Here is a 27,597-nt window from a genome sequence, read left to right on the forward strand (position 1 = left end):
GGTCTTGTTACACTAGGCTCTGAAGGCTATGGGCTCTCCTACCCTGTTCCAGGGGTCTTGTTTCACTAGGCTCTGTAAGCTATGGGCCCTCCAACTCTGTTCCAGGGGTCTTGGGCCTATAGAGTAGGCTTAGAGTTATTTGGCCACTTTAGTTGTGATACAAACCTTATCAAAACATATAGGCCCATGGGGTAGGCTTCATGATGCTGGCGATTATGATATGAAAAAGTCACAAAAATGCATGCACTGTATCTTGCCTTACGCCTTGATCACACAGATAGTGTGTTGTGCAAAAGTAGTACGCATTATCATTTGGATGTGTGCAACAAAAGTTCAACATTCACCTTCTGCTACCGTTTCTGTCTAGCCGTCTACACATACAGTTTGATGCATACGTTCGATAATTCCAACATATGCACCACACAGAACGCTATGCAACTACTCCTGCAACGCAACGCTGCAAGGCAAACGCAGCGTTCCATTGGAAACTAATGTACTTCTGGTGTCCACAACGCAATGACACCATTGGTGTGATCGAGGAATTAGACTGCACACGCTGGCATCATTCACAAGTCATAATACTCTCACCCATCAGACTATTATCAATTTAATGTTGTCTTTACATATACTAAATAATATATGTGTGACATTAGTTTCGATTTGGAATGGGACATTATCATGCAGCTGTTGGAACAGGGGCAGGGAAAAAGACGGCATCCATATGCACTTGCATAGCGACTGGAGGACGTTTTTCCTGCGGTTCATTTTCATGCCAGCCAGGTAGGCTACTCCGTTTGCGAAGCAATGTGCTTAATATTAGGAAAGTTGAGAAATAATTATAGTAGGCCCAGCCTATAGAAAGCTAATGGGATCCTCCTCTTTTTAATAGAGGCCATCAAACTCTGTTTTCTCACACAATTGCATAGCATATAGAAATGTTGTGCATAATGGGAACACTTATTTGATTCCATGCATCAACCAGCTACGAGGAGCTGGCTCTCGGTGGGCAACAGGTGATCCTATTCCGCTCAAACTCAATGCCAGGGTTCTCATGAAGTGTTTGATTTGATTTTTCAAATGCATTTTTGGAGAAGCCTAGTTACCATGACTCAACGGTCACGTGGTTTTTAACTGTGGTCATGACTTGTGACTGCTGGTGTAGCAGTAATATGGTCACCATAACAGACATACTCTCATTTTTACATTTTAGTCATTTAGCAGATGCTCTTATCCGGAGTGACATCCAGGAGCAATTGTGATTAAGTGCCTTGGTCAAGGGCACATCAACAGATTTTTCACCTAGTCTGCTCAGGGATTTGAACCGGAAAACTTTCGGTTACTGGCCCAACCCTCTTAAATTAACTGCTACCTCTCAGTGAGGTAAAGGATGCATTTCATTTCAAAACATTGTCACCTTTTCCTCAACCCTCATTCCCTCTCCTTCAGGAAAGGTGTGTTGGCAACTAATTTCCACCATATTGGCTATTCAGTTCTTTCAGATGCATAGCGATTAGTGCATGATAGAAGAGGAAAGAGGACATCTGTTTGGAATAGAATGGCTGTGTGACAGTATGATAGTCACTTAGCCATGACAATATTATTGTCCCGTGAAACTGGCTTCGATGGTGACAGCTGAAAACAGAGGTGATTTGATACAGTGCCGCAATTGACTGTTCCACTTCAGAAACGGCACCCGCTGAAGAACTGTTTTTATCTGCAGCATACACCTTAGAAGTACAAAAAAAGTCTAGTCTTAAAAATGAATGACCTAAAAATAAAATACTTAATTAAATACATTTAAATAATGGCTTGTCCTGACCTTACAGTCTCCGTTGACACACCCTCCGACCTCACGGTCTCTCTTCCGCTCGTCTGACTGGCGTTTGAGCCCTCGAACCGACGTGTGTCTTACGACCGCTGCTGCCTCTTTGGGGAGGGGTGGGATGGTGGGGGGCGGGTCTTCATAGTCGTAAAGGCGGGGCAGGGGCGGCCTGGGAGGAGCCTCATCTTCTGCCTGTACCAGAGCCACACCCATACAGGAAGTCAGTCACAATTAGTACTTATTTCCTTGATTCCTCGCATCCTTTCTCCTCATCTCCTCAAAACCGTTAGATGAGAGGGGATGAGAGGGGAGGAACCTCTGACTTTCTCATCCGATGGGTTTTGAGGAGAGAGGATGTGAGAAATCAAGGAAATACAATTGAGATTCTACCTTATTGGAAAGTACCACAAAGTTCATTGGAGGTAGAGGCCTGCGGACAGGAACCTTGGAGCCTCTGCTCCAATGAGCATTGAGAGGGAGGGGAGAAACTGAAGAATCAAGGAAGGGAGGAATCAAAGATTTGTCAGCTAGTAATGCTTTCAGACACCACCACTGATTAGGAGGGAGTCATTCTACTAACTCAGTGCTATCTAGTTTCATAGTGAAATACATGAAACAGTGAATATGAATAACTCAGGTCTATCTAGTTTCATATTCAGATGACTGTTTCATCTACAGTGCCTTCAGAAAGTATTCACACTCCTTGCCTTTTTCCACAATTTGTTGTGTTACAGCCTGAATAGAAAATGGGTTAAATTGAGATGTTTTTGTCACTGGCCTACACACAATACCCCATAACGGGGAGCTATGTTTTACAAACTAATACAAAATGAAAAGCTGAAATGTCTTGAGTCAATATGTATTCAACACCTTCGTTATGGCAAGCCTAAATAAGTTCAGGAGTAAACATTTGCTTAACAAGTAATATAATAAGTTGCATGGACTGTGTGCAATAATAGTTTAACATTATTTTTTAATGACTAACTTATCTCTGTACCCCACACATACAATTATCTGTAATGTCCCTCAGTCGAGCTGTGAATTTCAAACACAGATTCAACCAATAAGGCAAGGGAGGTTTTCCAATGCCTTGCAAAGGGCACCTAAAAAAAAACAGACATTGAATATCCCTTTGAGCAGGGTGAAGTTATTAATTACACTTTGGATGGTGTATCAATACACCCAGTCACTACAATGTTACATGCGTCCATCTTAACTCAGTTGCCGGAGAGGAAAGAAACCCATGGTGACTTTAAAACTACAGAGTTTAATGGCTGTGATAGGAGAAAACATACCCATAACATGATGCAGCCACCACTATGCTTGAAAATATGGAGTGTGGTACTTAGTAATGTGTTGTATCGGATTTACGCCAAACATAACACTTTAAAGTAACACAAAAAGTGAATTGCTTTGACACATTTTTTGCAGTATTACTTTAGTGTCTTGTTGCATGTTTAGGAATAATTTTATTCTTTACAGGCTTCCTTCTTTCTACTCTATTAATGAGGTTAGTATTGTGGAGTAGCTACAATGCTGTTGATCAACAACTCTAACATAATGTACAAGTATACTCCCTGGACAGGACGCTAGTTCGTAGCAGGGTCTTACCCCCAATCTATCTCCTTAATACTGAAGGCCAAGCGGAGACGCATCAGGTCCCATTGTTACAGTCTCGGCCAGGGATTGAATTCAAAACCTTCCAATCTCAGGGCGGACACTCTAAGCACAAGGCCACTGAGTTGGCCATTGTACAGGTTCTAATCCCCCAGTAAACCCAGACTTACAAACTGAACTTCCACTCACCCACTTTGGCACAGGGTTGTGAGGCAGTATGTATGAGCTGAGAGGAGGGGGCCTAACCTCCCCTAGTGGGGGTGTAGGGCACTGGGAAGGCACTGCAGGGTCCAACACCGAAGGCACTAGTTTCCTCTCTGGAAAAGAAAATGCATAAGCAAATGAATAAGAGTGCATACGTATTCACATTCATATCCACACACAGGCCAAGAATTAACTTATGACTGACCTCTGTGCTTTTCTGTCTGTCATGGTAAGTGTTAGAATATGAAGGTATCACTGTTTTTGTAACAGAAGCACATGGTATATGGAGACTAGATTTGGCTATTTGGTATGGAAAACTACTATGGTTGTTTGTCTCCCATATAGTGTATTGTAGTTAGGAATTCCCCCAAGGGGACGAATTAAAGTCGTTATATTTGAATTCAATTGAGTAAAACATAGTTGGCGGAAGTCTCTGGGCAGTTGATAATTCTCCCACCTGGGTTCTGCACTGAGTTGATGGTGATCTTGTAGTTGGCTTTGCTGGCGCTCAGCCCTGCCATCACGTCTTCCATTCTCCACAGCTCCCGCTTTATCTCCGATTTCTCCCGCTAGAATTTCAAACACACGCTTTAGCTGGTTGCTACTGTGCTCTAAAACGCAACAGTATTTTCACAGTAGATACAACCATCTACCGAACACTCTTCAAGACAGTGAATTACAACACTGTGTGCGCACTGAGCTGTGATGTTGAGGTGCAGTACCCATTCTGACCTGAGAGGTGGTGCTGTAGTTCATGGTGGTCTGTAGCGCGGTCCTCAGCTGTTCCACTGAGCTCTCTAGCCTGCTGTACTCCTCCCAGGCCCGGGACATCTCCTACACAAAACATAAGGCAGCGAGGTAAGAGTTTTCATGAACACATAACGCGGAATGTGTCAGTCTGAACGACACAGAAGACCATACACTAGGATCTGCATGTACCTAACACACACACACACACACACACACAAGAAGATGCCCGATTCACCATGTTGGGCTGATCCGAACCGTACGGTGCTGGCTCAGATAGTTTCTTTTCATATTGTCGTTTCCAGCACGGTGCCAGTAACTATGGTGGATACGTAACCAGGCCAGTACTTATAGTGTGAATCAGGGTACACACCCATGCACACAAGAGGAGGCTGGTGGGAGGAGCTATAGGAGGACGGCTCATTGTAATGGCTGAAAGGGAATATATGGAATAGTATCAAACACATGAAACTCCGTTTGACTCTGTTCTATTAACTCCATTCCAGCCATTACAATGAGCCGTCCTCCTATAGCTCCTTCCACCAGCCTCCTCTGAGTGTCCCACACACACTCACAGGTGTTTGATAATCTTACCGTGGACACTCTGGAGATCTGGGCCCTGATGTGCACCACGTCCTCCTGTAGGAGTCTCTGCTGGTAGGCTATCTTTTCCAGGTGGGCCGGCCGGTCTCTGTACTGCTCCATCTGTTGGCGGGACAGGTCCAGAACCGACTCCAGCTTGTCCTGATGGGTCAGGGGTTAGAGGTCAATATCAGAGACAGCAGGATCGAGGTAAATTCCATTTCAACTCAGTACGGGAAACTCACACAATGCGAGTATTTCTGTCCAAGTGGAAGAAAAAACATACAAAAGAATATCCTTTAACCTCAAATACCATCCACGAGGAGATGTTTTAACAACTCATACATTGAATGGACATTGACTTCCTATAATGGCTGATTACAAATGAAAATGGACCCCAACGCTGTGAGACGTACTGTATGAGAGTATAGAGATGAAGTGTCAGTACCTTATTGTTCTTCAGAGAGCTGATCTGGACCTCCAGTTCCTTCAGGTTCTTGTCCTGCTCACATAACCCACTGAGTTTCACCTGTAGGCCAGGGAGAAAGGGCCGTTACTGTCCACAGTGGCTCTCAATCTTTCCCATAACCCCTATCACATCACCCAGGTGAAGAGTGTGTGTCATTATCCTCTGTGTATTCATCTCACCCCCACTCTCACATTTAACCTGCTTGCACATGAATGTGTGTGTGTGTGTGTGTGTGTGTGTGTGTGTATGTGTGTGTGTGTGCGTGTACGTACATACATCCTTCTCTCCTGTCTCATTAGCTGATAATTATGCAGAGTGAATCCATTACGTAAATACGCCACATCCCACATGGCCCTTCTGTCAACATTTCCAAGAACCTCTGGGCCCTCTTAATTAATCCCTGATTAAGAGTGTGTCCCCAAATCGCACCCTAATACTTATATAGTGCGCTACCATAGGGCCATGGTCAAAGTAGTGCACTATATAGGGCATAGAGTACCATGTGGGATTCACACTAAGAAACCCAAGCGTCATGACGAAGGTTCAACTCATCTTCCCCTCTCAATGTAGCAAACGACTGTCTCTCATGAGGGCAGTAAGATCAAACACAGCGCTCCGTCTGAACTACTCGTATTCAATCTTATTAAAGTCCTTGCATAAAGATGTAGCATAATAATTATTTGTAGTTTGGAAACGAGAGAAAATTGCTATATTAGGATGCTTGGTTTCTGTCGCAGACCCAAACATATGTTATAGTGTTTAATCTCAATTTGCAATTCTGTTGAATACATCATTTTTTTGTTTGCAGTAAGATTGCTGTATTGATGCCATGGAATATTCATTGTGGACAGAAGAATAACAGCATCCTTATAAATGGTTAAAGTGCAACCATGACAAGCTACAAAACCACAACTCTAACTCCTTTGGTGGTAGTTACACTCTGATAGGAGAAAAAAATATAAATTTAACTCATACATCTTCCTCCTGAAGTTGAGGTAAATATCCCCCCCCAAAAAAGGACACATCATAGTCAACTCTTATTTTCTTATTAGACAGCTCTCTCTCAGGGTCTATGGTAGTCCCTCCTCATCTCATCTAGACTGCTCTCTCTCTCAGGGTCTATGGTAGTCCCTCCTCATCTCATCTAGACTGCTCTCTCTAAGGGTTTATGGTAGTCCCTCCTCATCTTATCTAGACTGCTCTCTCTAAGGGCCTATGGTAGTCCCTCCTCATCTTATCTAGACTGCTCTCTCTAAGGGCCTATGGTAGTCCCTCCTCATCTTATCTAGACTGCTCTCTCTAAGGGCCTATGGTAGTCCCTCCTCATCTCATCTAGACTGCTCTCTCAGGGTCTATGGTAGTCCCTCCTTTTATCTAGACTGCTCTCTCTCTCTCTAAGGGTCTATTGGTAGTCCCTCCTCATCTCATCTACAGTAGACCACTCTCTCTAAGGGCCTATGGTAGTCCCTCCTCATCTCATCTAGACTGCTCTCTCTCAGGGTCTATGGTAGTCCCTCCTCATCTCATCTAGACTGCTCTCTCTCAGGGTCTATGGTAGTCCCTCCTCATCTCATCTAGACTGTTCTCTCTAAGGGTCCATTGGTAGTCCCTCCTCATCTCATCTAGACTGCTCTCTCAGGGTCTATGGTAGTCCCTCCTCTTATCTAGACTGCTCTCTCTCTCTAAGGGTCTATTGGTAGTCCCTCCTCATCTCATCTAGACTGCTCTCTCTCAGGGTCTATTGGTAGTCCCTCCTCATCTCATCTAGACTGCTCTCTCTCTCTAAGGGTCTATTGGTAGTCCCTCCTCATCTCATCTAGACAGCTCTCTCTCAGGGTCTATGGTACTCCCTCCTCATATTTTCTAGACTGCTCTCTCTAAGGGCCTATGGTAGTCCCTCCTCATCTCATCTAGACTGCTCTCTCTAAGGGTCTATGGTAGTCCCTCCTCATCTCATCTAGACTGCTCTCTCTAAGGGCCTATGGTAGTCCCTCCTCATCTCATCTAGACTGCTCTCTCTAAGGGTCTATGGTAGTCCCTCCTCATCTCATCTAGACTGCTCTCTCTCAGGGTCTATGGTAGTCCCTCCTCATGTCATCTACAGTAGACCACTCTCTCTAAGGGTTTATGGTAGTCCCTCCTCATCTTATCTAGACTGCTCTCTCTAAGGGCCTATGGTAGTCCCTCCTCATCTCATCTAGACTGCTCTCTCTCTCTAAGGGTCTATTGGTAGTCCCTCCTCATCTTATCTAGACTGCTCTCTCTAAGGGCCTATGGTAGTCCCTCCTCATCTTATCTAGACTGCTCTCTCTCAGGGTCTATGGTAGTCCCTCCTCTTATCTAGACTGCCCTCTCTCTCTAAGGGCCTATGGTAGTCCCTCCTCATCTCATCTAGACTGCTCTCTCTCTCTAAGGGTCTATTGGTAGTCCCTCCTCATCTTATCTAGACTGCTCTCTCTAAGGGCCTATGGTAGTCCCTCCTCATCTTATCTAGACTGCTCTCTCTAAGGGTCTATTGGTAGTCCCTCCTCATCTCATCTAGACAGCTCTCTCTCTCAGGGTCTATGGTAGTCCCTCCTCATCTCATCTAGACTGTTCTCTCTAAGGGTCTATTGGTAGTCCCTCCTCATCTCATCTAGACTGCTCTCTCAGGGTCTATGGTAGTCCCTCCTCATCTCATCTAGACTGCCCTCTCTCTCTAAGGGTCTATTGGTAGTCCCTACTCATCTCATCTAGACTGCTCTCTCTCAGGGTCTATTGGTAGTTCCTCCTCATCTCATCTAGACTGCTCTCTCTCTCTAAGGGTCTATTGGTAGTCCCTCCTCATCTCATCTAGACAGCTCTCTCTCAGGGTCTATGGTAGTCCCTCCTCATCTTATCTAGACTGCTCTCTCTCTCTAAGGGCCTATGGTAGTCCCTCCTCATCTTTTATAGACTGCTCTCTCTAAGGGTTGATGGTACTCCCTCCTCATCTTATCTAGACTGCTCTCTCTCAGGGTCTATGGTATTCCCTCCTCATCTCATCTAGACTGCTCTCTCTAAGGGTCTATGGTAGTCCCTCCTCATCTCATCTAGACTGCTCTCTCTAAGGGTTTATGGTAGTCCCTCCTCATCTCATCTAGACTGCTCTCTCTCTAAGGGCCTATGGTAGTCCCTCCTCATCTTATCTAGACTGTTCTCTCTCTCTAAGGGCCTATGGTAGTCCCTCATCATCTTATCTAGACTGCTCTCTCTAAGGGTCTATGGTAGTCCCTCCTCATCTTATCTAGACTGCTCTCTCTCTCTCTAAGGGTCTATTGGTAGTCCCTCCTCATCTCGACAGCTCTCTCTAAGGGCCTATGGTAGTCCCTCCTCATCTCATCTAGACTGCTCTCTCTCAGGGTCTATGGTAGTCCCTCCTCATGTCATCTACAGTAGACCACTCTCTCTAAGGGTTTATGGTAGTCCCTCCTCATCTTATCTAGACTGCTCTCTCTAAGGGTTTATGGTAGTCCCTCCTCATCTCATCTAGACTGCTCTCTCTCAGGGTCTATGGTAGTCCCTCATCTCATCTAGACTGCTCTCTCTCAGGGTCTATGGTAGTCCCTCATCTCATCTAGACTGCTCTCTCTAAGGGTTTATGGTAGTCCCTCCTCATCTCATCTAGACTGCTCTCTCTCTCTAAGGGTCTATTGGTAGTCCCTCCTCATCTTATCTAGACTGCTCTCTCTAAGGATCTATGGTAGTCAGTGTCTCCTCATCTCAGCTAAAGCAAAAACTCAATGTCCCTAAAGCCAAAATTCAATGTCCTTTTGCGAGAACAGTGGAAAATGTTATTGAGTGTTGCTGGTGGGAGAGAGAGAGAGAGAGAGAGAGAGAAAGAGAGTGTGTGTGTGTGTGTGTGTGTGTGTGTGTAATGTGGAAAACTCATACTCATGCTCATACTTACATCAACGTCACTCTCAGCTATTTTGACAGGTTTCGTCTCTTCTTTCAACGACTGACTTCCAACCACCTTGGAACCAGAAAACAAAGACATTTTCAAATAGTGTTGCTCTGTGTTTATCGGCTGTACGGCTGTACGGTTCCACTGAAAGCACAACGAGGAGACCGTCAGAGTGAATGTACCACGATGACAGAGTAGGAAAAGAGCCACTGACAGGTGTACAATATGACACAGACAGATAAAGAAGCTCTTTCCATGAACACATCATGATGACCATGACCATGGGTTTTCTTTCAGTTAAGAAAATATATCATCATATCTTTTCATGGCAATAAGATGGACAACAAACCAAACCAAAAAAAAGACAGCTTGTTCCTTAGAAAACTCTGAGCACTGGAAATACATGGATTTGTACAACCATTTTATTGAATTCCTAGAGTATATTCTGACTCAACTGGGATGTTGGTAACCATGCTGTGTTTTGCTGTAGTGGGAATACATGAAGGAGACCAACACGATGGTGCAAGCTGCTAGCTTTTCAACCACCGAACCAACCACAGCAACCACAGCACATGCACTGCAGAGCCATCCCAGAACCACCAATCACGTTGCTGAGGAGTCACGGGTCAGGGGTTACAGAGGGGTCAATGCCAAGCCAGTGCCCACACACAGCCATGGACATAGACACGCAGTGTTAAGCGAAGGGATGGTCTCTCTCATAAAAATGTATACACACACGCTCATACACTCAATCTTGCGCTTGAGCGCACACACACATTTACACATTGCTATATACACACAGACGCCACAACAAACACAGACGCACGCACACACACAGAGACACACACAAAACATACAGATGCACATACAGTGTGTCCACAGTGCTTACGTTCCATAGTGGCCCGAGAGGCCTGGCAGTGCAGTGCAGTAGCACACTGTGAGCCATGAGGATCAACGGCTCTAAACTTTTGATCTGTGTCAAATAGGAGATAGAGAGCCACTGTTACAAAATGGCTGCCGTTCGCTATGAACAAGATATCAATTTGACCAATTGAATACATCAGTTTATATACCAACTGTTACGTCATATTTACAACAGTATGGAGTCAGCATTATGGTCGTCTAGTGGTTGTGAAACCCACCCGTAGCATGTTGGCTGGACTACATCAGTGACCTTCACCTTCTCTGTGATTTAAAGCCAACTGTAGTTCACAGACTCTATTGGTTAAGGTGGTTGTATTTGAATGGTGTGTTGTTGTGCAGAAATTTGTGCTCTGGGCAGGGAAGAATATAATGTACTCTCTGGTACAATGGTGCTGTGACCCGGGTCACATAGTAAGGCTTGGTTGGTAACACCACCGTTTGTCATACATCCAGCAACTCAACCATTTGTCCTTTGGTTTGATAGAAAGGTTGTATTATCGACACCCAAGACACCAGGGCTGTGTTCATTAGGCTCTAAACTGAAGAAAACTTACTGAAAGATTTTTGTTTTGCGTTGCAATCATTAAAAAGGAGTAGAAGGAGAAGTAGTATTAGTAGCAGCAGTAACAATATTAGTAGTAGTAGTAGTAGTAACAGTAGTAGTAGCAGTAGTAGTAGTAGTAGTAACAGTAGTAGTAGTAGTAGTAGTAGTAACAGTAGTAGTAGCAGTAGTAGTAGTAGTAGTAGTAGTAGTAACAGTAGTAGTAGCAGTAGTAGTAGTAGTAACCGTAGTAGTAGTAGTAACAGTAGTAGTAGTAACAGTAGTAGTAGTAGTAACAGTAGTAGTAGTAACAGTAGTAGTAGTAACAGTAGTAGTAGTAGTAGTAACAGTAGTAGTAGTAGTAGTAGTAGTAGTAACAGTAGTAGTAGTAGTAGTAGTAGTAGTAACAGTAGTAGTAGTAGTAGTAACAGTAGTAGTAGTAACAGTAGTAGTAGTAACAGTAGTAACAGTAGTAGTAGTAGTAACAGTAGTGGTAGTTGTAACAGTAGTAACAGTAGTAGTAGTACCAGTAGTAACAGTAGTAGCAGTAACAGTAGTAACAGTAGTAGTAGTAACAGTAGTAACAGTAGTTGTGGTAACAGTGGTAGTAGTAGTAACAGTAGTAGTAGTAACAGTAGTAGTAGTAACAGTAGTACCAGTAGTTGTAGTAACAGTAGTAGTCGTAGTAGTAACAGTAGTAGTAGTAACAGTAGTAGTAGTAACAGTAGTAACAGCAGTAGTAGTAACAGTAGTAGTAGTAGTAACAGTAGTAGTAGTAGTAACAGTCGTAGTAGTAGTAACAGTAGTAACAGTTGTAGTAGTAGTAGTAATAGTAGTAGTAGTAGTAGTAGTAGTAGTAGTAGTAACAGTAGTAGTAGTAACAGCAGTAACAGTAGTAGTAGTAGTAACAGTAGTAACCGTAGTAGTAGTAACAGCAGTAACAGTAGTAGTCGTAGCAACAGTAGTAACCGTAGTAGTAGTAACAGTAGTAACAGTAGTATTAGTAACAGTAGTAGTAGCAACAGTAGTAACAGTAGTACCAGTAGTAGTAGTAGTAGTAGTAACAGTAGTAGTAGTAACAGTAGTAACAGTAGTTGTAGTAACAGTAGTAGCAGTAACAGTAGTAGTAGTAACAGTAGTAGTAGTAACAGTAGTAACAGTAGTAGTAGTAACAGTAGTAGTAGTAACAGTAGTAACAGTAGTTGTAGTAACAGTAGTAGTAGTAACAGTAGTAACAGTAGTACCAGTAGTTGTAGTAACAGTAGTAGTAGTAGTAACAGTAGTAGTAGTAACAGTAGTAACAGCAGTAGTAGTAACAGTAGTAACAGTAGTAGTAGTAGTAGTAACAGTAGTAACAGTAGTAGTAGTAGTAGTAACAGTAGTAGTAGTAGTAGTAACAGTAGTAACAGTAGTAGTAGTAGTAGTAACAGTAGTAGTAGTAACAGCAGTAACAGTAGTAACAGTAGTAACAACAGTTGCAGTAACAGTAGTAACAGTAGTAGTAGTAACAGTAGTAACAGCAGTAACAGTAGTAGTAGTAACAGCAGTAACAGTAGTTGCAGTAACAGTAGTAACAAAAGTAGTAGTAACAGTAGTAACAGTAGTAACAGTAGTAGTAGTAACAGTAGTAGTAGTAACAGCAGTAGTAGTAACAGTAGTAACAGTAGTAGTAGTAACAGTAGTAGTAGTAACAGTAGTAGTAGTTGTAGTAGTAGTAGTAGTAACAGTAGTAGTAGTAGTAACAGTAGTAGTAGTAACAGTAGTAGTAGTAACAGTAGTAGTAGTAGTAACAGTAGTAACAGTAGTAGTGGTAACAGTAGTAGTGGTAACAGTAGTAGTGGTAACAGTAGTAACAGTAGTAGTAGTAACAGCAGTAACAGTAGTAGTAGTAGTAGTAGTAGTAGTAGTAGTAGTAGTAGTAGTAGTAGTAACAGTAGTAGTGGTAACAGTAGTAGTGGTAACAGTAGTAGTGGTAACAGTAGTAACAGTAGTAGTAGTAACAGCAGTAACAGTAGTAGTAGTAACAGCAGTAACAGTAGTTGCAGTAACAGTAGTAACAGTAGTAGTAGTAACAGTAGTAACAGTAGTAACAGTAGTAGTAGTAACAGTAGTAGTAGTAACAGTAGTGACAGCAGTAGTAGTAACAGTAGTAACAGTAGTAGTAGTAGTAACAGTAGTAGTAGTAACAGTAGTAGTAGTTGTAGTAGTAGTAGTAACAGTAGTAGTAGTAACAGTAGTAGTAACAGTAGTAGTAGTAGTAACAGTAGTAGTAGTAGTAACAGTAGTAGTAGTAGTAGGCCTAATAGTAGTGCCAGTTACTGTTGGTGGGTTCTACAACCCTGCCGCATTTCATTAAATTTGACAAATCGGAAATGGACAATGACTATTCCTTCAGAAACTGTCTGTAGAGGTTGTTTTCTGAAATCTGTCTTCACCGATTCACTGATTACTAAAACAACATACTGCGTACTAATCATACTACATACGATTTTCAACATACTGTTAAGTATAGATGTGCTAGGACCGGTGCTAGGACCCATAATTGAAGCTGCATCAGATTTTCGAGGTCCTAGCACAAGACCAGAGCCCACAATGTTCTGTTTAGTCTTCAAATACTTGAATGTTCTGAGAGATATGAGGAAACAAAGGTTTTATAACAAGGGAGATGTAGATTCCCACAACAGTATCTGCTAGGCTGTATTCCATGTGGTTGAAACTGGCGAGCCAGAGCAGTTTGTCGAGCTTGTGACAAAGTCACACTCCTTAATTTGTGAAGACTCGGCCACCGACAACAATGTTAACAATGCATCCCATGACATGTTCCTATGCAGTTAAAACTTGATTTACATGATACATCTGTAGTTTATAAGTAATGACTTAGTGGCGGCCTGCATGCAGGCTCTTTCAACATGATGGCAAATTCAGCACTCTGATTGGTGTGTGCCCACACCCATACAATATGCTTCTTTCCATCAGAGGCATGTGCACAGAGAAAATGAAACAAAAAAATGGAAAGGGTTTAAAATGTTTATATTCTGAGAGATGAGGAAACAAAAGTTTATATTCTGAGAGATGAGGAAACAAAGGTTTATATTCTGAGAGATGAGGAAACAAAAGTTTATATTCTGAGAGATGAGGAAACAAAAGTTTATATTCTGAGAGATGAGGAAACAAAAGTTTATATTCTGAGAGATGAGGAAACAAAAGTTTATATTCTGAGAGATGAGGAAACAAAAGTTTATATTCTGAGAGATGAGGAAACAAAAGTTTATATTCTGAGAGATGAGGAAACAAAGGTTTATATTCTGAGAGATGAGGAAACAAAGGTTTATATTCTGAGAGATGAGGAAACAAAGGTTTATATTCTGAGAGATGAGGAAACAAAAGTTTATATTCTGAGAGATGAGGAAACAAAAGTTTATATTCTGAGAGATGAGGAAACAAAAGCTTATATTCTGAGAGATGAGGAAACAAACGTTTATATTCTGAGAGATGAGGAAACAAAGGTTTATATTCTGAGAGATGAGGAAACAAAGGTTTATATTCTGAGAGATGAGGAAACAAAGGTTTATATTCTGAGAGATGAGGAAACAAAAGTTTATATTCTGAGAGATGAGGAAACAAAGGTTTATATTCTGAGAGATGAGGAAACAAAGGTTTATATTCTGAGAGATGAGGAAACAAATGTTTATATTCTGAGAGATGAGGAAACAAAAGTTTATATTCTGAGAGATGAGGAAACAAAGGTTTATATTCTGAGAGATGAGGAAACAAAGGTTTATATTCTGAGAGATGAGGAAACAAAAGTTTATATTCTGAGAGATGAGGAAACAAAGGTTAAATAAAAAGACAGCGCTAGATTACTAAAATATAAAGCAGCTGTATCTTCTGATTGCTGATTTGTAAAACAGAGAAGTCGACTACGACTTCATACGCTCTAAGATTGTCTAATTTAAGTGGTCAAACTTCCAGAGTAGAGAGAAAATGTTGGAAGTCTGGGAGTTTTAATAAATGGCACATTTGTTGAAGATATACCATTAAAGTGGACAAGGTTTTTCAAGAGGACAAAAAGCTTAATAGTTAAAATAGTTATCAAAAAGTTGTAAATAAGCACACTGGTCATGATTAGTCGACACGTTGTAAAGTTTGAATGACGTTTCTAGCTTAATTGGTGTTTGAAAAATAGCGTTCCAAAGAATAAGAAAAAGTCTGAAATAATTGATACAATATTTAAGATCCACTCCGGGATGAAGTTTCCCCTAGGTAAAGATCTAGGATCAGCATCCCCTACCCCAATCCTAAAATTTGCCATTTAATGGGGAAAATGCTAAACTGACCCAAGATTAGCGTCTCGGGGCAACTTCCTCCTACACCGTGAGAAAGCAAGGTGAGTGTGATACAGAACTTTGGCCAGGTGTTAGGCCTACAGGTAAGGGGCAACGCACAGAAGAGGAGAAAGAGATGTAAGAGGAAGAGAAAGAGGTAGAAGGTTGAGAAAAAAAAGGAAGAGGAGGAGAAAGAGATGGAAGAGGAGGAGAAAGAGAAAGAGATGGAAAAGGAGGAGAAAGAGGGAAGAGAAAAGGAAGAGGAGGAGAAAGATATGGAAAAGGAGGAGAAAGAGGGAAGAGAGAAGGAAGAGAAAGAGATGGAAACGGAGGATAAAGAGGGAAGAGAGAAGGAAAAGGAGGAGAAAGAGGAGGAGAGAGAAGGAAGAGAAAGAGATGGAAAAGGAGGAGAAAGTGATGGAAAAGGAGGAGAAAGAGATGGAAAAGGAGGAGAAAGAGATGGAAAAGGAGGAGAAAGAGGAGGAGGAGAAAGAGATGGAAAAGGAGGAGAGAGATGGAAAAGGAGGAGAGAGATGGAAAAGGAGGAGAGAGATGGAAAAGGAGGAGAGAGATGGAAAAGGAGGAGAGATGGAAAAGGAGGAGAAAGAGGAGGAGAGAGAAGGAAGAGGAGGAGAGAGATGGAAAAGGAAGAGAGAGATGGAAAAGGAGGAGAAAGAGATGGAAAAGGAGGAGAAAGAGATGGAAAAGGAGGAGAAAGAGATGGAAAAGGAGGAGAAAGATGGAAAAGGAGGAGAAAGAGGGAAGAGAAAAGGAAGAGGAGGAGAAAGAGATGGAAAAGGAGGAGAAAGAGATGGAAAAGGAGGAGAAAGAGATGGAAAAGGAGGAGAAAGATGGAAAAGGAGGAGAAAGAGGGAAGAGAAAAGGAAGAGGAGGAGAGAGAAGGAAGAGGAGGAGAAAGAGATGGAAAAGGAGGAGAGAGGTGGAAAAGGAGGAGAGAGATGGAAAAGGAGGAGAGAGATGGAAAAGGAGGAGAAAGAGATGAAAAAGGAGGAGAAAGAGATGGAAAAGGAGGAGAAAGAGATGGAAAAGGAGGAGAGATGGAAAAGGAGGAGAGATGGAAAAGGAGGAGAGAGAGGAGGAGAGAGAAGGAAGAGGAGGAGAGAGATGGAAAAGGAGGAGAGAGATGGAAAAGGAGGAGAGAGATGGAAAAGGAGGAGAAAGAGATGGAAAAGGAGGAGAAAGAGATGGAAAAGGAGGAGAGATGGAAAAGGAGGAGAGAGAGGAGGAGAGAGAAGGAAGAGGAGGAGAGAGATGGAAAAGGAGGAGAAAGAGATGGAAAAGGAGGAGAAAGAGATGGAAAAGGAGGAGAAAGAGATGGAAAAGGAGGAGAAAGAGATGGAAAAGGAGGAGAAAGAGGAGGAGAGAGAAGGAAGAGGAGGAGAAAGGGATGGAAAAGGAGGAGAGAGGGAAGAGGAGGAGTAAAAACGGGAACAACAGGAAGAGAGCGACTCTCCATCGCCAGTTCCCACCTTCAAGTCTAGATACTCCAGGTCCTTCTTCAGTTGCATGTAAGTATCGTCAACCTTCAGGGTGGAGTGGAGAGAAAGAAATGTCAAGCAAAGCGTTATGGCATTCCAGTATGGAAGTGTACAGAATGATGACAGCTATACGCTTCCATAATAGAGATCTAACTGTATAGTCCATAATATTTGCTCTAATGAATCATTGATAATAATACATTGGATTTACACTGAGTGTACAAAATATTAGGAACACTTGCTCTTTCCATGACAGACTGACCAGGTGACTCGAGGTGAACGCTATGATCCCTTATTGATGTCACTTGTTAAATCCACTTCAATCAGTGTAGATGAAGACATGGATAATGTGTGTGTGCCATTCAGTGGGTGAGTGGGCAAGACAAAATATTTAAGCGCCTTTGAACAGTGTATGGTAGTAGGTGTCTAAAGAACTGCAACACTGCTGGGTTTTTCCACGCTCAACAGTTTCCCGTATGTAACAAGAATGGTCCACCCAAAGTGACACAACTGTAGGAAGCATTGGAGTCAACATGGGCAGCATCCCTGTGGAATGCTTGAGACACCTTGTCGAGTCCATGCCCCAATGAATTGAGTCTGTTCTGGGGGCAAAAGGGGAAGATGTTCTTAATGTTTTGTACAGTGTATATAGCGCTACTCAATAACATCAAATCTACCATAATGGGTTATAGAATGCGTAATAATGATTTGTACGTTCTTCTATAATCATTCATAGTGGGTTATAGAATGCATAATAATGATTTGTACGTTCTTCTATAATCATTCATAGTGGGTTATAGAATGCATAATAATGATTTGTACGTTCTTCTATAATCATTCATAGTGGGTTATAGAATGCATAATAATGATTTGTACGTTCTTCTATAATCATTCATAGTGGGTTATAGAATGCATAATAATGATTTGTACATTCTTCTATAATCATTCATAGTGGGTTATAGAATGCATAATAATGATTTGTACGTTTTTCTATAATCATTCATAGTGGATTATGAATTACGGGTGAGATGATCGTAAGCCTATTTTCAAGAATAGGCTATTGGATAATCGTCAACTGTGAGGCGTGTTATAAGAGGAGTAAACATTCAATTGCGAAAAAGTCAAACAAAACCCTAATGTCATCCAACGCGCGCGCGCACTCACACACACACACACACACACACACACACACACACACACACACACACACACACACACACACACACACACACACACACACACACACACACACACACACACACACACACACACACACACACACACACACACACACTTCATCCATGAGCTTCTCTATGTTATGCCACCTGAGACGCAAGACGTGCAAATAAGAAATGGAAGCTACAAGCAGCAGCTCCAACATCACAAGCCCAAATACGTCTCCTAGCAACATCTCAGCCACACACTTCTAAAACACAAAAACATTTGCGAGAGACATCAAAGCCCAGGCAGATAAAAAAATGTTTTAACTGCACCTAAAGCCAACCAGACCAGGATGACAGTATGGAAGCTAACTAGCACAACATGCTAACACACAGTACACAGCTACATGAGAGCCTAGCTGGGAGTACAAGAACCATATGTTGCCATGGCCTTATAGAAAGACACTATGGGTGGCAGCCAACCAGGTCACACAAACAGCCATGCGCCCAGGTTGAGCTCACATCAGTGGGGTAAAGAAGGCCAGGTGTACTGGGGGCCCCCACCTGGCTGCTGCTGCCGCGGCCCATGGGGCCTGGGGGGCCTAGTAAGGACCCCAGAGAAGAAGGGCCGGAGGAGAAGAGGGGGTTGTTGATGGTGGGGCGGAGGTGGGGGCCAGAGGGGCTGTAGTTGAAGTGCTGCATCTGGGTTACCGTGTGGTGGCGCGCAGAGGCCATCTTTGCCTGATGCCTCCGGAGCTGAATGAGCAGGAGGGTGAGTTCCTCCGGCTGCGTGTGTAATAGCAGTGTGTCCCACGGGGGTCAGAGGGAGGGAGTGGCGGAGTTAATATCCCAATGCAGATAGACTGCCCAACGCAGATTGACTGCCCAACAGTTAGCCAAGATACTCAGAGCTGTATAGAATACAGTTAGGTTCAACTGCTCGGTCCTGTTAGCACCAAACGTTCCATGATAATTACATTTAGGGTTGGCACAATTTCCGAATAATAGTGTAATCGACAATTATCGACAGTAACCATGAACCCCCCCCCCAAAAAGAATAGCTTTCATACATTCAGTATAGAAGGGGTGGGAATTCAACTTCCTTTTCAAGTAGATCTAGTTTACCCAATAGCAGTTTCAAATTTTTACATGAAGAGGGTAAAGCTGTGTTGCATTCATTAGGTATTTTGTATGCATTATAATACATTATAAGCTCAAAATATTTGTTGGCAAAAATGACAATAACTGTGGTCATTTGCATGGCAATTAATTACTACCCCAAATTCCATAATCGCCACAGCCCTAATTACATTCCAACTTTGCAATCTTACTGGAGACCTCACAGAAGTCAAACAAATTGTAGTGGAGACATCTTACCAGTTTTGCAGGCAGTGTTATGTTGGCCAGAAAAGTGATATAGCTAACTAACTAGCTAAGTTGTTTCACCCCACAGTTAGCCAAGTTTGCTAGCTAAAGTTATTAACAGTAAGTTAGCCACACTCTTCTGCTAGCTACAGTAACAATTTTGTGTCACTAACACGTCTTAAAAAAATAATAAAGTGTCTCCGGCTGTGTTTAAATTTGACCGATAAGGATGCAGTCCACTTTCCAAGTGTATTGCCTTGGAACTATTGATGCCGACACGGAGGCCATTCAAATATCTCTATCTACATCTGAAAACTGTTTGAACCAGAATGTTGCTGGTTCACGTCCCATAGCTGTCCTAGTAAAGAAGTACTGTAAGTAAGTTAACCCGATGGCAAGGTGTCCACGTTATTCAAGAAACACTCGATCCCCGACTTCATGTTATTATCTAACACAACATGTTTGGGTTGTGACTGGGTGTGTGAGGCCGTACCGTCTTCCCGTGAAGGCTGGGCGCGCTGACCGTGTGTGTGATGTAGCTGGAGGGAGGGATGGACCGTCTGTCGATGGTGGCAGCCTGGTGAACACACACACACACACACACACTGCAGTTAAACAGTCCATTAAGCTGCCGTAATTACACCTGCATAATACTGTCAGAAAAATGACAAACCTGTCATTATACAAATTCTTACGTTGAGCAGCTGAGACTTCGCTCTCCGGGGGGACCCAGCCACAGGCACATCCAGCGCGGGCCTCTCTCCCAGGGGCATTACTACCACCCGGTCAGCAGGCGTATGGGGCCTCCGCGGGGGGGACAGGGCCCTGGAGCCCCGTGGGGGTCCCAGTGGGGGGATGTCAGAGGGATCAGGGGGTACCGACACACAGCGGGGCACCTCGGAGCTGGGCCGTGGGGCTGGGACCGTGGAGGGGGGCCGGTGCCCGAAGGGGTAGTCCGGGGAAGGTGTGTAGAGGGGGGCGGTGGGGCTGCCGTGGCGGAACTGGTGGCGCTGCTGCCACTCATACAGCTGCCATACGGTGCCAGGCCCACCAATGCCACCCCCGTCCCTGGCACCGGTACCCTGGGAGTTCGGGGGTCCGAGGCGGAAGTGGCTAAGGCGGTCCTGGGCGTATTTGTACTCCCCGTGGCGTGCAGCCGTCGGGGGACTGTGGCGTGGGGTCTTTGGTAGTGTCTGGTAGGCTTCCAGGCCGATGAACGTGGGCTGGGTCGGAGGGGTGTGGCGGGGCAGGGTGCTCCCTCTAGAGGGGGTACTAAAGGATGGAGAACAGGTCAGAGGTCAGACGGGCAAGATGGTGAACTTTGTGTCATCGTGTTGCTGATCTACATTTTTCTGGCTTAGCAGAGTCTGAGTACAGTAGTGAAACTAAGTGTTATGAAGCTTTGACTGACACATGTTTGCATTATTCCCAGAGCACCACTAGAGGGAGATGTTGGCTCTGGCTGTATACACCCCATTACCTTTATGTCCATGACGCACACAAATCAACCAAACCTAAACACCGAACATTATCTAGTAGAATGATTTTGCGTGCGTGCGTGTGCCTGCATGTGTGTATGAAAGTATTTGCTTGAATGCACCACAACATTTGTGAGTGTGCTGTGTAGGGTAATGATAAACACTCATATGAGTGGTGGTGTGACGTGAACCGTGACCTTTACCCTTTGTGCTCGACCCTCTGCACCTTGACCCAGTGTTCCACCTGCTCCAGGGCACTCCTCCTCTGCACCTGCCTGTGAGTATCCATCACCTGGGGGGGCAGGGTGGCCCTCTGGTACGTCCCCGTCCCCATCCCGTTGGGCTCCAGGGTGGGTGTCCCGTTCCTCAGACAGGCCCCGGGGGGTAGGGTTGAGGCGGTGTACAACGGGGCGCGCATTTGCGCCCTGGAGGAGGGCGCAGATGTAGTTGAGGAGGCTGAGTATGGTGGAAGGGGAGAGAGACTGCTAGGAGGGATGGCGTCCATTTCAATTTCCATGTTCCCACCACCAAGGACAATTTCTGAAGCAATGGGATTGGGAGTGTCGTTCCAGAAGCTACAGTGCTGCTCGGTTTCTCGGTGGATGTCAACCGGTTGGAGGACCACCCCATCGCTATGGAGGTGGAGGTCGACTGGGGGATGGGGGGCGTTCTCAGTGTAGTTGTTGACGTGGTTGGTTTGTGGTACTGCCTGGCGCTCTGACACACTGGGCATTTCCGATATCTCCGATGTTTCCGAAGGTCTAGGAAGAGAACGAGAGAGCGAAGTTTTAGTTTGGCTCTCGACTCATAGCAACAACACAATTATTGCCATTGTATCAGGACAGTGTAACTAGGGTTTGCACAACTCCAGTAACTTTCCCAAAACTCCTGGTTTGGAGGATAACTGTACAACGCTAGTAAGAACATTGATTCTATCTCCACATGTTTCATACCTCTAACCTCTCACAGGAGTTCTGTTTAGAGCCCGACTGATATATCGGTTCACCAATATTGGCCTTTTACTGCGGACAATAATTCCACCAATAACCAATATTCAATAAATAACATGAAAAAAGGCAATCTCATGCTGATCTGAATACTTGCTGTCATTATAGTCACAATGTATGAAATCAACAATTGAAGCAGAGTTATTGGACAATTGCTCTTTTGGATGGCAAATCATGATTACACTTTTTCATTTCCCTGCTGTAAAACAGTATATCGGCAGATATATCGGTATTGGTAAGTTTTGTCCCCCAAAAAACGAAATTGGTATCGGACCCAAAAAGAACTATACGGTCAGGCTCAAGTTATGTTAGATCTAACTTTCAGTAGTTCACTAGAGAGTCATTATTTGATGACTTCATATCTCCAATGACAACTAAGTGCAGTGTTAACATTAGCGTAGCATTTCAAATCAAATCAAATTTATTTATATAGCCCTTCGTACATCAGCTGATATCTCAAAGTGCTGTACAGAAACCCAGCCTAAAACCCCAAACAGCAAGCAATGCAGGTGTAGAAGCACAGTGGCTAGGAAAAACTCCCTAGAAAGGCCAAAACCTAGGAAGAAACCTAGAGAGGAACCAGGCTATGTGGGGTGGCCAGTCCTCTTCTGGCTGTGCCGGGTGGAGATTATAACAGAACATGGCCAAGATGTTCAAATGTTCATAGGATGGCATTTAGCCCTGATTGACACTAACATGAATGAAGGGCCCATCAAAGTAGGATACAGGGCCCTAGCCTCCCGGCTACAGGGAAAACCAGGCAAATCCCCCCATCTAGAGGAGAAAAAAAACGGGGCTACTTAGCATTAGCATATTAGTGTGGCCTAGCCTGGGTCTCTCACGCTCGCTAAACTGACAGCCACTTGTGCTAAGGCAAACAGCTCAGCGTGGCTAAAGGACTGGCGGGGAATGAGCGGTCATATTTGCGCTGATAGACACAATAATTTCCCTCCACTGACACGTGAATAATAGATATGAGCCTCTCATTAATCAAATACAGCGTTCCAGGATGGCTCATCAAATACAGTGCTCCAGGATGGCTCATCAAATACAGAGCTCCAGGATGGCTCATCAAATACAGTGCTCCAGGATGGCTCATCAAATACAGTGCTCCAGGATGGCTCATCAAATACATTGCTAGACTAGACTAGACAGAGATACCCTACCCTAGACAGAGATACCGTACCCTACCCTAGACATAGATACTCTAGCCTAGACTAGACAGTGATACCTAGCCTAGACTAGACAGAGATACTCTAGCCTAGACTAGACAGAGATACCCTACCCTAGACTAGACAGAGATACCTAGACTAGACAGAAATAGAGTGCCTTGCGAAAGTATTCGGCCCCCTTGAACTTTGCGACCTTTTGCCACATTTCAGGCTTCAAACATAAAGATATAAAACTGTATTTTTTTGTGAAGAATCAACAACAAGTGGGACAAAATCATGAAGTGGAACGACATTTATTGGATATTTCAAACTTTTTTAACAAATCAAAACCTGAAAAATTGGGCGTGCAAAATTATTCAGCCCCCTTAAGTTAATACTTTGTAGCGCCACCTTTTGCTGCGATTACAGCTGTAAGTCGCTTGGGGTATGTCTCTATCAGTTTTGCACATCGAGAGACTGACAATTTTTCCCATTCCTCCTTGCAAAACAGCTCGAGCTCAGTGAGGTTGGATGGAGAGCATTTGTGAACAGCAGTTTTCAGTTCTTTCCACAGATTCTCAATTGGATTCAGGTCTGGACTTTGACTTGGCCATTCTAACACCTGGATATGTTTATTTTTGAACCATTCCATTGTAGATTTTGCTTTATGTTTTGGATCATTGTCTTGTTGGAAGACAAATCTCCGTCCCAGTCTCAGGTCTTTTGCAGACTCCATCAGGTTCTTCCAGAATGGTCCTGTATTTGGCTCCATCCATCTTCCCATCAATTTTAACTATCTTCCCTGTCCCTGCTGAAGAAAAGCAGGCCCAAACCATGATGCTGCCACCACCATGTTTGACAGTGGGGATGGTGTGTTCAGTGTGATGAGCTGTGTTGCTTTTACGCCAAACATAACGTTTTGCATTGTTGCCAAAAAGTTCAATTTTGGTTTCATCTGACCAGAGCACCTTCTTCCACATGTTTGGTGTGTCTCCCAGGTGGCTTGTGGCAAACTTTAAACGACACTTTTTATGGATATCTTTAAGAAATGGCTTTCTTCTTGCCACTCTTCCATAAAGGCCAGATTTGTGCAATATACGACTGATTGTTGTCCTATGGACAGAGTCTCCCACCTCAGCTGTAGATCTCTGCAGTTCATCCAGAGTGATCATGGGCCTCTTGGCTGCATCTCTGATCAGTCTTCTCCTTGTATGAGCTGAAAGTTTAGAGGGACGGCCAGGTCTTGGTAGATTTGCAGTGGTCTGATACTCCTTCCATTTCAATATTATCGCTTGCACAGTGCTCCTTGGGATGTTTAAAGCTTGGGAAATCTTTTTGTATCCAAATCCGGCTTTAAACTTCTTCACAACAGTATCTCGGACCTGCCTGGTGTGTTCCTTGTTCTTCATGATGCTCTCTGCGCTTTTAACGGACCTCTGAGACTATCACAGTGCAGGTGCATTTATACGGAGACTTGATTACACACAGGTGGATTGTATTTATCATCATTAGTCATTTAGGTGAACATTGGATCATTCAGAGATCCTCACTGAACTTCTGGAGAGTTTGCTGCACTGAAAGTAAAGGGGCTGAATAATTTTGCACGCCCAATTTTTCAGTTTTTGATTTGTTAAAAAAGTTAGAAATATCCAATAAATGTCGTTCCACTTCATGATTGTGTCCCACTTGTTGTTGATTCTTCACAAAAAAATAGTTTTATATCTTTATGTTTGAAGCCTGAAATGTGGCAAAAGGTCGCAAAGTTCAAGGGGGCCGAATACTTTCGCAAGGTACTGTACCTAGACTAGACAGAGATACCCTAGCCTAGACAGAGATACCTAGCCTAGACTAGACAGAGAAACTCTAGCCTAGACTAGACAAAGATACCTAGACTAGACAGAGATACCGTAGGCTAGACGTGACACCGTAGCCTAGACGAGACAGAGATACCTAGACTAGACAGTGATACCTAGACGAGACAGAGATACCATAGACTAGACGAGACAGAGATACCCTAGACTAGACGGAGATACCCTAGCCTAGACGGAGTTACCCTAGCCTAGACTAGACAGAGATACCTAGACTAGACTAGATAGAGATACCCTAGACTAGAATTCTTTCCAATGTGTCAAGTAATTATATTTTTGTTTTCTCATTATTTGGTTGGGTCTAATTGCTGTCCTGGGGCTCTGTTTGTGGACCAGATTGCTTAGGGGACTCTTCTCAAGGTGCATCTCTTCGTGATGGCTTTGTTATGGAAAGTTTGGAAATTGCTTCTTTTTAGGCGGTTGTAGAATTTAACGTCTCTTTTCTGGATTTTGAAAATTAGCGGGTCTAGGCCTAATGCTCTGAATGCATTATATGGTGTTTTACGTTGTACACAGAGGATATTTCTGCAGAATTCAACATGCAGAGTCTCAATTTGCAGGCTGTCTGTCTGTCTGGCTCTCTCTCTCCAGCAGAGAGACAGAGCTGCAATCTCTTGGGCTCTGTGTGGGTGTTTGTTTGTGTACCAATGCAATTTGTGAGCATGGTGAATGCACTCTCTGCTGCAAAGGCATACACACACATCGACACTCACAATCAATGAGACTGACAGACTGGCAAACAAATGTGTCTCTCTTTCCCCAGACAGACATATTCAGAGAGACACAGAATTGCCACGCACGCACCAGTCTCTCACTCACTCACTCATAAAAGTGCAAATTCCCAGGCAGCGTACCTCTTGGCTCCATGGTGAACTTTCCCCTAGGTACAGATCTAGAGATCAGCTTCCCTTCCCCAGATATTAACCTTAACCATTGGTGGGCATAATGCTAAACTGACCCAGGATCTAGGCCAGGGCCACTTTAACGACAACTACCTCTTGAGGCTGGCGGTGTGGTTCTGCATCAGCGCCGCCTGGTTCATGGCCTTCACCCAGCCGTTCATGTCTTCTTGTGTGTCGGCGCTGAAGAAGTAGGTCCGCATGCCGCTGTGCTCCGCCTGCGAGCCAATCACAGAGCTCCGGTTGTAAATATATGAGCGCATGCCTGTGTGGCTGGCCTATGGGAGAGGAGAGAGGGAGGGTCAGAGTAAGGAAGAGTGATGGATGTGTGATCAGGCCAAATGGGTAGATATCAGGGTTGGGGTCAGTTGAGTTGCCTACTATTTTTTCAATTCATGAACTGAATTGAGAACTGAACTGACCCCAACCCTGGTAGAGATGGATAAAGAAGTGTTGAACAATTTAAAGAGACAGGGACATTAACCAATGTCTGCCCATGGAGACACAAACGCGTTCAAGTCAGCCAATAGAGAGAAAGAGAGACGTCAGCATCAGCCAATACAAACACAAACATATCCGTGTTGGCCAATATAGAAACTGAGATACTATAAGGACCAGCCAATAGACATAGAGACAAGAGGCCAGCCAATTGAGAATGGAGAAAGAGAGAGACATCCAGACTGACCAATGGACAAAGAGCAGCATGAGTGACATAACAAAATAATATCAAGGTCCAATCCAACCCACAACAGAGGACACTGTAAGCCAATCAACAAGAAGTAAGCCTAGAAAGAGCCATTGTGACATGGCCATACCAACATGCTGCTGAATTGTTTGTACTTCTGTTTATACATACATGTCTTATGCTGGTCTTTATGGCTTGTTCTGATTCTCCACACGTTTCCTAAAGTGTGCACTTGAAGACTTCCCATCATGGATTTAACAATGGTGGGGAAACCACATACAGTCAACATTTCCACCAATCCAATGTGTTTAAAATCCATGACAGGGAGTATGCAAGTGCACACTTTAGGAGAAGGATGGCAAATCAGGACTCCAATCAGTCCACATCCCTATGGCTGAGTTCCAATTCTCTAAGCCTTCATCCAGAAGTGTGCACTTGTTCACTCCCCCTCATGTATTTACAAGCATTGGATTGGTGCAAGCATAGTTGGGAGGGAGTTTCTACCATATTCTACCAGTATGTTCCTTTTAAATACATGAGGGGGGAGTAGACCAGTCTAGTGAGGGGAGAGTAGACCAGTCTAGTGAGGGGAGAGTAGACCAGTCTAGTGAGGGGAGAGTAGACCAGTCTTGGTGAGTAGACCAGTCTTGGTGAGGGGGGAGTAGACCAGTCTTGGTGAGGGGGGAGTAGACCAGTCTTGGTGAGGGGGGAGTGGACCAGTCTAGTGTGGGGGGAGTAGACCAGTCTAGTGAGGGGAGAGTAGACCAGTCTAGTGAGGGGAGAGTAGACCAGTCTAGTGAGGGGAGAGTAGACCAGTGTAGTGAGGGGGGAGTAGACCAGTGTAGTGAGGGGGGAGTAGACCAGTCTAGTGAGGGGGGAGTAGACCAGTCTAGTGAGGGGGGAGTAGGCCAGTCTAGTGAGGGGGGAGTAGGCCAGTCTAGTGAGGGGGGAGTAGACCAGTCTAGTGAGGGGAGAGTAGACCAGTCTTGGTGAGGGGGGAGTAGACCAGTTTAGTGAGGGGGGAGTAGATCAGTCTAGCGAGGGGGGAGTAGACCAGTGTAGAGAGGGGGGAGTAGACCAGTGTAGCAAGGGGGGAGTAGACCAGTGTAGTGAGGGGGGAGTAGACCAGTCTAGTGAGGGGGGAGTAGACCAGTCTAGTGAGGGGGGAGTAGACCAGTCTAGTGAGGGGGGAGTAGACCAGTCTAGTGAGGGGGGAGTAGACCAGTCTAGTGAGGGGGGAGTAGACCAGTCTAGTGAGGGGAGAGTAGCCGAGTGCACACTTTGGAAGATAAAGCCCTTTGGGGGTCAACTCTGTCTTGTTGTCTATGG

The 27,597-nt window shown here is 44.1% G+C and overlaps 1 protein-coding gene across 5 annotated transcripts in view; it reads right to left on the reverse strand.

The window, feature by feature from the left end:
- LOC139406408 (pleckstrin homology domain-containing family A member 7-like) overlaps positions 1-27,597 on the reverse strand; it is a 170,191-nt gene that overhangs the window by 16,871 nt on the left and 125,723 nt on the right. For all 5 annotated transcript variants that reach the window (XM_071148956.1, XM_071148957.1, XM_071148958.1 and 2 more), the window contains 12 exons: positions 25,680-25,861; positions 20,862-21,419; positions 19,876-20,452; positions 19,674-19,757; positions 16,647-16,700; positions 9,370-9,435; positions 5,421-5,501; positions 4,985-5,134; positions 4,376-4,477; positions 4,101-4,212; positions 3,629-3,756; positions 1,820-2,014 (listed from right to left, as the gene is read on the reverse strand). In XM_071148956.1, the coding sequence (XP_071005057.1) occupies positions 1,820-2,014; positions 3,629-3,756; positions 4,101-4,212; positions 4,376-4,477; positions 4,985-5,134; positions 5,421-5,501; positions 9,370-9,435; positions 16,647-16,700; positions 19,674-19,757; positions 19,876-20,452; positions 20,862-21,419; positions 25,680-25,861 (2,289 nt within the window). The remainder of the gene's footprint in view (positions 1-1,819; positions 2,015-3,628; positions 3,757-4,100; positions 4,213-4,375; positions 4,478-4,984; positions 5,135-5,420; positions 5,502-9,369; positions 9,436-16,646; positions 16,701-19,673; positions 19,758-19,875; positions 20,453-20,861; positions 21,420-25,679; positions 25,862-27,597) is intronic.

Source organism: Oncorhynchus clarkii, chromosome 4 (genome assembly GCF_045791955.1).
Source record: "Oncorhynchus clarkii lewisi isolate Uvic-CL-2024 chromosome 4, UVic_Ocla_1.0, whole genome shotgun sequence".
Taxonomy (NCBI): Eukaryota; Metazoa; Chordata; class Actinopteri; order Salmoniformes; family Salmonidae; genus Oncorhynchus; species Oncorhynchus clarkii.